General features: G+C 37.8%; 1 protein-coding gene across 1 annotated transcript in view; it reads left to right on the forward strand.

Annotated features, from left to right (window-relative positions):
- The window catches only part of LOC149078698 (uncharacterized), an 80,644-nt gene that overhangs the window by 19,183 nt on the left and 49,093 nt on the right, over positions 1–12,368 (forward strand). Inside the window, exons 4-5 of the mRNA XM_089241394.1 lie at positions 5,938–5,976; positions 11,480–11,527. Coding sequence (XP_089097520.1) covers positions 5,938–5,976; positions 11,480–11,527 — 87 coding nt within the window. The remainder of the gene's footprint in view (positions 1–5,937; positions 5,977–11,479; positions 11,528–12,368) is intronic.

Genomic DNA, 12,368 nt, shown 5'->3' on the forward strand with positions numbered 1-12,368 from the left:
AAAAGGTTGAGAACCACTGGGTTAGGTTAATCACAATGGGAATTGAAAAGAAGAGGGAGCGCCAAAAGTGGGAAAAAAAAATTCGAAATGCTCCCTCCAAACCAAATGGGAGTGATGATGATGATGATGCTCCCCCCTCAGAATTTTTTTTTTTTCTAAGAGAGGGAGGAGAAGAAAAAAGGGGAGAAAACTGACCAATCCCCGAATAGCGTCTGATTTTACCTCGCGATGAAAACAAACCGGCTTGAAAGAGTCGCGTACCTCTCGGAGCTGCCTCTTTCTCCTCCTTGTCTCGCTGCCCGAGTATGTGAGGCGCAGAACAAAACAGTACATTTGTTTTGGCCGCACTCTCGTACCTCTCCGCTCACATCTCCAGTATGTGTTCGGCCGTGTGTTGTTCTTTTTCTGTTCCTCCGGGGCCCCTCAACAAGAATTCCCTCCCCCGGAGTCTATTTTTTCCCGATCAGTTCTTTCCTGTTTAAGACCCCCAGGCATGACAGTGTCATTTTCGAATATATTTTGAAATACGACAATGCCTACCTTACTGAAAATGAACAGCCACGTACTCCCACGTACAATGATATAACGAAAATATCTAGTATTTTCTCGTGGGCTTGTGAACAAGTGTAATACCATACGACATAAACATAACCCACCCCCCGTGTTTGTTTCAGCCAACAAAGGCCTAAGCTATTTTTAGCACAGACCTTTATTTGGAAAAAATTCAACACCTTGCAAGAGTTTGCAAGCCAGACACAGTGGCGGCGCTCCTCAACCATGCCAACAGCAGAACAAACCAATGCCTGACTTCCCCAAAACTCTAATGCAGCGATTCTCAACCGGTGCTCCGCGGAGCCCCAAGGGCTGCGTGTGCACCTCCCAGGGGCTCCGCGGCGACTCGAGGAAAATAAAATGAATCGATAAATTGGATAGATAAGTAAATAAGGGAGGCCTAGAAGGTTCTGCCATAAAAATTATGCACAAAAAAGGGCTCCGCCATAGAAATTACATACTGAAAAGGGCTCCGAGAGTCAAAAAAGGTTGAGAACCGCTGCTAATGTAATCATCGTTTTATCTGGATCGTACCAGTTTTTAGTGACCTTCACGCATTTTGGGGCGCACGTAGCCCAATTTGGTGAAAGGGAAAGACAGCCAAAATCACCAAACATAGCGTCGTCGTGATTTTTATCCTCTGCTAACTGACAGACTTGTTGATGTAGCTCAGTGAAGAGAGAACCTAGAGGACATCCCCTCTGAGAGGGGCTTCTCCGTCGAAAACCATTTTTTCTATAAAATTTCTCACCGATATGTTTATGCATGCGCATGAAGTTTCCGTCTCGAATAATATTCACTTGGTGATCGACTCGCCGCTCGTTTTCAATGCATCCATATCCATGGACAACTATCATCAATAATCATCTTTATCGAATATTCATGAGCAGTAACGATGAACTGAAAAATCGCGAAAGAAGCAATTGTGTGCCTCGCTCTCGCTCTGACTGAATGTCAAACCGAAAGATACCCAGGCTACATCGCCATATGGCAATATCGGCTCATTGTCCTCACGGACTGGATATATACCTCTGACAATTTATTCATGAAAAAGCATACATTACAAAATATACAAAAATATACATTACAATCATGTAATAATAATTAGTATAAAATCGTAATCTAAGTATAAAATCAGCAGCGAGATCACAATCCACGTATACAATCGGAAATCAAGAATATAATCCTATATCCCATATTAAATCTTAATTCGAATATAAAATCCTAAATCGCATATTGAAATCAATAATAAATCAGATAAAATTCATAATCGATTTCATCCTCAATTTAAATCGTTCGATTTCCACGGCATTATACTGTTCTTGTGCCCCATCAGTCAGCCTTTATAGTTGATCAGTTTCTTTTTTCTTTGTGAACGGCGAGGTGGTACAGTTTGTATTTGTGCTATGGCTGATATGGCGTCTGTGGGATCACTTTGTCTTCATTGTCTTCTATCAATCTAATTATTTTCATGACTTTATTTATTCTAATTTTGTTTTTAAAAATCTCTCTGATCCAGAGTGTGACATTTTTGGCAGCGGGCACAGCCATGTGCTTTAGAGATGTGCAGTTAATTTACATGTTGTCAAGTAATGGATGGGAGTGCCTATTTCACCACAAAGGCAATGATCTGTTCCTCGTTTTTTGAAGCGGTGAAGGTAATTTGGAAAAGGTCCGTGATTGGTTGTAAAAAATACAAGTTCTCTGCTCCAATTTTTTGCGTTGTATGAAACTTTACGTACTGTTTTGTGGACACTTCTTCCAGTTTTGGCATCATTCCATCGGGTTCACCATAGATTAACCATTTCTTTTCTTGCCTTTTGGTTCGCTATACATGATGGTAATAATATTTTAATTAATTGTGTGCCATTAATTGTCGCTGCTTTGGCTATTGCGTCTGCTTCGTCGTTCCCCCACTCACCCACGTGCGCTTTGATCCAAGATATACGAATATGTGGGTTCTTGTGGAGGACCTGCCGAATATCCATAGCATGGATGGTCATCGGGTTCTGTATTGCATATATACTTGAAAGGCTATCGCTATAGATTATAGTTGCTTGTTGGAATTCTTGAGCTTTCATTGTTGCCATATATAAGGCTAGTAATTCAGCTTGAAAGATATTATTGTCGTTTTCTAGCTTACTACTCCAGCACTCAATCATCTTATGATATTTCGCTATTACATATGCTGATGCTGTTACGGAGATAGTTTTCAAGCTATCTGTGTATGTATGAGTTCTTTGGCCTCCTATATTTCTTTGTTCTGGTTATTCCCGATATATACTTGGTGTTGATGCAGGTATCCGATGGGTGGATAGTTATTTGTTTTTCCAGTTTGAAAGGACATTTTCTGTATTGCCGAGATGCGCATCAAAGGTACCGTATTTCCCTGCGTATAATCCGTGGTGGCGCATAACCCGCATGCAAAATTTAAAATAGAAAAAAAATACGTATAATCCACGGTGGCGTATTGTCCGCAGGATTCATGAATAATGGTAAAAACTTACCTTATGATTCAATAATCAATCCATTGATACGCTAATTAATGAAATTTTTTTATGAAACAATAGCAGTATTTCCACACAAAACATAATTTACAGTTCAATCAAAAGCATTCAAATTCAGACTCATCAGAATATCCATCATGCTGAGATCATCATTTTCTGCAGATTGTTCGCAGCGGTAGATAATCCGCATATTTTAATGCTTAACTACTTTTTTAGCAGATAATCCACTGATTATACGGAAGAAACTGTGGTATTTTGTTTGTTTTTGTTTCTTTGTACGCACACAATTTCTTATATACACTGCTCAAAACAATTAGGGGAGCACATGGTTTTAACAAAATTACGCAAAGATGTATACCGATAAGTAACATAAAATGAATCATCCATAATTTAAAGCCTAGCAGGAAACGGAAGAAGAAAACTTCATATGCAAATCAAAGTTCATGACGTCAAAAACTAGAAAAAGGAGATAAGGGCAGAAATTGGGATGTTGCAGAAACGTCTGTTTTACTGCCGTAACTGTGAAATTTGATTGCGCAGTATTTTTTTTTTTGAGACAAGGTGACTTGAGGATGTCTCAACAACGTGATTTACCGGAATCCATGGCATGGCGTGTTATAGGCAGACTGGAATCCGGGCAAACACAACGTAGTGTCGCGGACGCTGTTGGAGTCGCCAGAAGTGTTGTTGCAAGGCTGTGCAACCGATTCCAAGAAACAGGAAATGTTAGACGTCGACCAGGGCAAGGTCGGCCACGCGCCACTACATCAACTGATGACCGGTATGTACGGTTAACACCCCTTCGAAACAGAACAGAGAATGCTACGCAGCTGCAAAGACGGTTGCTCTTGGCAACAGGACGAAGGGTGTCCGTCCAACCAAACAGTACGTAATCGGCTTCATGAGGGAGGGCTCTATGCACGTAGGCCAATGGTCTGCATTCCGTTGACCCCACGCCACCGTGCGGCCCGAAGAAGATGGGCTGCTGAACATCGAGATTGGGAGCAACATGATTGGAGCCAAGTGCTGTTTACAGACGAGTCCCGATTCAGTCTGGAGTGTGACACCCGACGTTTTCTGGTATGGAGGGACAGGGGCACACGAAATAACCCCGCATTCGTTCGTGAAAGGTCACAATACAGACGAGCTGGTTGGATGGTATGGGGTGGAATCAGCATAGGCGGACGTACGGACCTGCATATCATTCGGAATGGCACTTTGACGGCCCGAAGGTATGCGGACGAGATACTGCGACCTCATGTCATCCCTTACGCTGGAGCCATTGGAGATTCCTTTGTTTTCCAGGATGATAATGCCCGACCGCATAGAGCTCGTCTGGTGGAGAACATGCTTGAAGCTGAAACAATACAGCGTATGCAATGGCCAGCGTGCTCTCCTGACCTGAATCCAATCGAGCATGTTTGGGACATGCTCGGACGACGCATTGCTGCGCGACCAAGGCCGCATGTTACTGTCCGAGACTTGCAGATTGCACTTCTTGAGGAGTGGAACAGTATTCCCCAAAGTCTGATCGATAACCTCATCGCATCCATGGCAAACAGGTGTGCAGCAGTCTTAGCTGTTCGAGGAGACCACACGCCCTATTAAAACTCATGCATCATGTCTAAACAGTACTTTTTTTATCGTTTACATGTAACCAAATTGTTGCCCTAAATCATCTTTTCATGTTTTTTCCATATTTTCGAAGAATTAAAGCTTAATTCCAAATTTTTTTACATCTTTTTTCTGTATTGCGCATTGATACGCGTGTACTATCCATTGTATGCCAATACGTGGCTGTCTCGCACGGTTTTCTTCACTTTTTTGCTTGCTCCCCTATTTGTTTTGAGCAGTGTATATGCTTTTCTTTTATGAAGCGTTCCCCTTATTAATTAATGCCATTATGTATGTCTGCGAATACAATTTAACGTAAATGAAAGTTTGAGCAAGAACACTTAAACAAGCACACACACTCTGAGCAAGATAATACAGGGTGGGCAAAAAGTCCGTAGAAACTTTAAAAATTCATAAAAACCGTAAAAATAGCCGAAATAAAAAACTGTTTGCAGGGAATCGCTAGTTCACAGGAATATTTTTGACAGAAAAAAAGAAATAAAAAAAGGCGATAAGTTACTCTGACGTACACAAGTCAAGGAAAAGACACGCAAATAACGAACAAAATGTCTTTCCCAATCGTTTATCACAGCAGTATGCGTTCTGCATGTCCACCACCACAGGGGATAACACATTGCAGGCGAATCACAAATCCAGCAACGGCAGAGTGCAGTGAATCCACATACACGGTTAACAACTGTGAACTGGTAGTGTATTAGGAGCGCAATTCCTATAACCGTCTCATTTGCATATTTCCAACGAAGTCCCTCATGTCTGCGCCATCTATAGGCTGTGTTTTGAGAATTACTGTGTTTTTTTATTTCCGATGAATAAAAAAACACATTAAATGTGTTTTTGAATGTGTGCGTGAACATGCTCAATTTTTTGCATTTTCACACTTTCAAAGAGAACCTCTGTTTCACAGTGCAGGGCTGATCAAAACGGTTTTGGCTGTTCCGACAATATGAGGAAAAATGAAAATTTATTCATAAAAAAGCACTCAATTCTATAATTTTGCACCAAAATTTAAATATTCCGGTATATTTTTTTGTGTTTTTTATTTCTGTTGAAGCAGTGCAATACTCGTCAAAATTACTTAAAATAGGAAATGTTCAGCTTATAATTATTTCTCAAAAATTTCACGTATTCACATCCGCAGATTTTCAAGATAATTATGAGTATTGTTCGCTGCCCTTTAATTTTTTTCCACTACCTTATATTCTTACTTGACTGAAAAGGTTTTTTTTTTCTTTTTTACCTGCAGTTCAATCGTTACGTCCCGATTGCAGTAAATGCCCAACTGGTGAGTGCTTTATGTTACTATTAGTAGTTACGATTGATGCTATGAGAAGAAGAAAAAAATCATTATATATACGTATTGCAAATCATATTTTGCTCAAATAGAAGGAAAAAAATTAAGTTTTTGAAAAAAAAATAGTAGAGCTACACAGATTTTTGGAAATGCAATAGCAATATTTGTGGAAGCTTTCATGTTTGATTTTTTTTTTTTTTTTTAGTTTTCAGCGATTTTGCGCATACCTACAGAAAGATATTTTCTCCACTTTTTAGTACAAGATATGCATGACACTGGTTGCTATGTGTAGGTGATGAGTTTTTCTATCCACCAATCATCATCTCTGCATAACAACCGATAACTACTTCTTAACCGTCATGTACCTTGTAAAAATGGTGTATATGCTGACCCTAACATGTAAAGCGTGGATTACGTATCGACCACACAACAGTTACACACGCGATTTCTTATGAAAACAAATATGGAAAAATGTTTTCAGTATTTTTTTTTTGACCTGTGGAGAAAAGATAGAGCTGATGACCATGAATCCAGAAATGGACGATTCAACGATGTGGGTGGAGGTCATTGATGCCAGAACAAATGATATGAAGGACAGGCTGACGTTGATGAAAGGGAGTCAAGGAAATATCTTGCTGCAATCGTGAAAAGGGGGAGACGAATGTTCTGATTTTCAATTTAGGCGAACAAGGTGTAATCAAGTAAATTTGATGATTTACAGTGTATTTGGTAGTGTGACAGGTGTTGTTGATGAACTGAGAATGTATGATTTAGAACAGCGGTTCCCAACCGTGTGTGAGTTGCCATTAGGGGTACGCGAAAAGAAAATGGTAATGACGGCCATCCAGCTAAAAAAACAGAACAATTAAAAAATATTTAAAATAATTTTATATAAAAAAGTAGGTAGAGGTGATTTTTACTAATATTGTCAGTTGTAATATTGATCTCTCTATCAATAAAATCTTTGATGGAAGAGGGGTTTGCGTCCACTGGAAGAATCGGCCTTACCTTCTCCTCAGACTATGCCAAACCTCCGATAAGGATTGGCGCTATGTCCTTCCACGCGGCTTACTGTTCCTTCGTGTTTTAAATATGATTGTTGACGCATGCCGGCCTGTGCATAGAAACATAGAATTAATGCTGTGGTCAACTTTTGTTGCGGGCGTTTGTGTTGAGGCGGTGCGTGTTATTCCTACGTCACTTTTTCTACCAACTATCTACTATTCACGTGATTTACGCTATGGATCAGTGACTGAAACATCAAATGAAGTACCGTGCACATTATCTGACTCTGATTGGACCAACAATACGAAACAACGAGAACCAGTACCAGGGTAGGTGCTGGTTCTTGGAGGTACTATAATTACAAACTAGTATCAGGGTAGGTGAGTAAACAAACTGCAGTTTCTTCTTCAGAGGGAATAATAAACAAGAGAAGAAAATAATTGGACAGCTACATTAATTACGGATTTTTATGTATAGGCAAAGAAAACTGCCCTAAACCCCTCTATGTAATTTCACCGTGCATCAAAGATACTGTCAGATGCACGCTTGAAGAGGAAAGTGCTCATAAAATGAGTTTAATACCTTTGTCAAATAACACGGTGTCCCGAAGAATACAGGGCATATCAGCCGATGCGGAGAACACAGTCGTAAGCTACGTCAAAGGTTGTGAATATTTTTCTATCTAAGTCGACGTTGCGCAATATTATGTGCTACTTGTAATTGCTAAGTACTTGAAAGACTTAGAATTCCAAGTAAATCTCCTTATTTGTGACCCATTGACGACTAGTAAAGACGTATTTGAAGCAATAGATAATTATTTCGTTGAGAAAGGAATCCAATGGTAAAAATGTGTTGGGCTCTCCATGGAAGGAAATCCCTAGAAGGTTGCTACTCAGGCCTTCGTGCACGGGTGGCAGAAGTCGCCCTCAAAATGAAATAGAGGCACTGCTCTATTCACAGACAGAGCCTTAGATCGAAACCTTTTCCTCCAGATTTGCGATACGTTCTTGATGAAGCAGTTAAATGTGTTAACTTCGTCAAGGCGAATCCTACCACATTCAGGTTCTTTAAATGTTTGTGTGAAGACATGGACAACCTTCATAACACTTTGCTTTTGCACACCGAAGTTAGGTGGTTGTCCTAGGGCAAAGTCCTGACTCGGCTGTTCTAATTTCGACACGAGGTAAAACTTTTTTGAAACAGCATCTTTTAAAAAATCTTAGATCCAAGATTATTGATTTTGAATCTCTACAAAGCCTTGCATACTTAAGTGATATTTTCCACCAGATTAAAATAAACTCAATATTTTACTTCAAAAAAAATTTCACTGTTTCACTATTTTTTCCAAATTGTCGATGAAATCGAATCCATGAAAAACGAATTTGATTTTTGGGCTAAGTGCATTCAAAAAGGACAGCCTGAAGTGTTCGAAACATTTGACGATTTCTTGTCACAAGCGAGATAAATTTAACAGTTGGTGATAAGATAATTGAGCACATGGATAGATTAAAATCCTCGTTTGAAAAATATTTTTTAGAGTCGGAAATGGATGATCAGTGGATATCTAATTCTTTCAAAGAAGGTTATTTAGAACCAGCTCATTGTCGATTCCAGAAAAATATAAACTGCTAGAGCTCGCATCAGATACCACTCAGAAGAACCTCTTCAATGGCGGAATGGTGAACCTAGTCAGTTTTTGGGATCGTCGCGGTGACGAATACAGTGAACTTTCTAGAAAAGCCATAATGTTTTTGTTGCGGTATGTGAGCACGGAGCTTGTTGAAAAAAAAACGGGTGTTTTTTCGTACACTTATATAAAAATAAACGTGGAAGCAAATTGAAAGCAGCTCTGGATTTGAGATTGATTTATCCTCTTTTGAGCCTGATTTTTTAAAAATAAAACTTTGTAATTCAATATAGTCCCAAACATCACAATAGCTTTTATTTCCAGTCTTTGTGTTAATTTGTTTGCTTACCCGTCAAAATAAAAAAAAACAACAACAACATGAAACTACATAATGAAAAAAAAATACCATTTTTAATTCAACATACTTTTTCTGAAGAAGTTTTTGGAATCTGTACTGGGTGAAACAGATTGGGGGAAGCCTGGAGGATTAAGGGTCGTGGGTACGCAAAAAGGAACCGAGCCAGCTGGGGGTATGCGAACTGAAAACGTTTGGAAACCACTGATCTAGAAGAATCGATGTAACCGTGGGAAACTCTGACGTGTGCCAAGCTACGTTATAAATACTATGTATTCGGGGATAAGGTAGTGATATCGAGAAGTAACAGAGAAGGAATATGCATTGGGATTACGCATTATGAAGTTGAGTATTAAGATTTGAATGTATTGAAGTCAGGGTTGGCAAGGTTTCGTACAGTACGGTAAAAACCACGGCATTTTCCGTGGTTTTTACCTTACTGTCCTAAACTGTACAAAACCTCCTATTTATAACTACAAGTGAAAAACTGCAATTTGATGAGGATGTAACTTCTACAATCAAATAATAAACTTTATAATACATAAATTTTATTATATTATTAATTACATTAAATATAATAAAATTTTGAAATTCAAAACAGTATATGTAAAGGGTTGTATGATTGATATCAGGTTATCAAACAATTGAAAACTGAACTGTCTTGAGGTTAGATAATAGATTTATGAAAACAAAAGATACAAGAATGGGATAAAAATTTGTCACATGAAAATTAGAAAAAAGAAATAGATATGACTACAGAATGATATATGCATCAGTCCGGGGCTGTGAGCGGTTCTATCTATCTACAGAATGATATCAACTTACGTAATAATCGAGCATGAATAATCAAACGCAGCTGCGCTTTTTAACATTCGATAACACATAACTAATTTAGCTGCCCTATCTGTGCCAAGATGATTTGTAAGATAAAAAAATTTGAAAATATTCTTTCATTGATGCATAACTTGGAGGACATGAAAATAAAAAAACAATGTGTTAAAGACATTCTTTTGATAAGCCTTCTTCCAGTGTTTTTCGTATTGCTGTCCATGTGATAGAATTGTATAATTATGGCTTGAATTTATTCGGTGAAATATTAGTTCTAGCCTCGTAAGAGCTGCAATTTCAATTTAACAAAAACTTTGGGTCTTGTAGTCTTTCATCATCATATAGACATTTTCTTCAGATATGGCCTCATTTTATTCAGAAAAAATATTTTCCTTTGTAATTAGTTTTTGAAAATTGAGAATGTAAAATAGAAAGATCAATTTAAAATTTAAAGAAAAAGTTTGAAAATTAAAAATAGAACAATTTGCATAAAATAAACACTACACCATTGATATATACTCACATCATTATATTGCTATCTAATAAAAAATAATATTTATGTTGAGTTTCACAATAATGTGTGCAATGATTGTTACTGTGATTACGCATATTTGGTACCTTCAATATAATGTATTTTTTAAAGAAAAGTGTTTGGAGAGATTCGGCAGGGTTTTGGACAAGCACTGTCCTAAATACAGAACCTGCTTCATAATCATACATGAGAAATAAGATGTGAAGTAGAAATAACATTTACAACAAACTCAAAAATTGAAACAGTGTTTATTTAAACATTTATGTGAGTGATATTAATTTACAACTTAAAACCATCAATTTGGTGAAACAATTAACTTAGAAAAAAACCAAATGACACCTTTTTGAAATATTTTTGATTCAGTTAGTTTTATATCCTGCTAGTATTTTTTGTAATATGTTAGTATTAAAAAAAAAATCCAAAGGTTCCCACATAACATTTTAAAACTTGGAGGTTTTAGACAGTTTCAGTCATTTTTGGACAGTTTATCCCGCGTGTCCTGTCCTAAACCTCAAACCCTGATTGAAGTTGTAATAAAGGTAATTTCTCATCGTAAAAATCTCCGGAATGCATTTCGTGAACCCATGGCCGCTCAGAAGAGAGATAGAGAAAAGATAGAGAGAAATAGACTACAGATGCATATACATACACCTACACAACACGTTCCAACATGTACTGATTCGATAGAACTACCGCAGAGGAATGTGTATTAAGTGCATGTACGGTATAGTAGTAACAGTTTTCTGATATCTATAATATCTCCATGTGGAAAAGTTCAGTGACCTAACTTAAATTTGGATGTCTCATGTATGTTCTGCCATCCAACTTCCGAATTCGGAATCGGTAAATCAACAGTTGTGCTCCAATTTCATAATCAATATGCGAATTTAAGTTCGCTTAATTTTCTTGTAGGAAAGGCTTTTTTGAATGACAAACAGTCTTCTCGAAGGTCATCAACCTTTTCGTGTGAACCTTTCTTACAATGATATCCAACATGTACGATTTTCCAGCCGTAGCTGAGAAATGTTCAGAGAACGGTTGACGCTTGTCCACGAGGGTGTCAGTGAAATGCCATAGACAATTTAATGTAGATGAATTTCGTAGACACACGTGCTCTCAATATAATTCTGCATTTTCTTTCTTACAGAGCAAACGGATTGTTCTTGCCCGACTTGTCCTCCGTGCAACTATACAAGTAAGATATATTTTATATTTCTATTTTGTTAGAGGGGATTGCCACAGAGAGTCTACATCCCGAAGAGAATTCTATATTTCTGAAACAGATGGGTGTAGTTTTTCCGTAATGATAATATACAGTAAAACCTCGTTAAGTCGTCACTCCGGTTAAGTCGTGATTTTTCTTCAGGCTCTTTCACCTTCCATAGAAAACAATGTTATTAAACACTCGTTTAATCGTTACTAATTTGGGTTAACTCGTCACTATGAAAAAATTTGAGAAAGAGGAACAGACTGTTTTTATGGCTCCCATTAAAAAACGAGCTTGTTAAAAGCATTGCCATTTGCTTAAAAGTCACCATAAAACCCTATATACCCAAAGGGATTAGTTTAAGTAACGAAAGTTACGCTGGGGAAGTTCATCTGCCGACTAAGGTTTTTGAAACGTTAGGGGCTGTTCGAGCTGAATCTCATTTCTGCATGGGCCCTACTAATTTAGGGTTTCAAATCTAAACAAACTATATTTGTTGAAAAAAATCATTCTTTCCCAAGTTGAGGTTCTCTGTTTACTTTTCCCTGCCCAGGGCCCCCACGTCAAGTTAAAAGTGTTCGTGATCCTGTGTTCGAGATTACCTTGCAGTTTTATCATGAACTACTGATGAAGAATTAAAACACTAAAATATTAAATTTGATGCATATGTAAAATTGATGTGCAATAGAAAGTTCTGTTATGAAGAAAGGCTACCTATTCGAACAGTTGCTCTGTTAGTATTTAAAAAAAATTACTAGTATAAATCAAAGTGTACCAGTAATTTTACCACAATAAGTTAAGTAATAAGAGATCAGAAAAGGTAAAAAAT

This window comes from Pholcus phalangioides, unplaced genomic scaffold, assembly GCF_987345545.1.
Source record: "Pholcus phalangioides strain wild (caught in Gottingen) unplaced genomic scaffold, Ppha-v1.0 ptg000013l_1, whole genome shotgun sequence".
Classification (NCBI taxonomy): Eukaryota; Metazoa; Arthropoda; class Arachnida; order Araneae; family Pholcidae; genus Pholcus; species Pholcus phalangioides.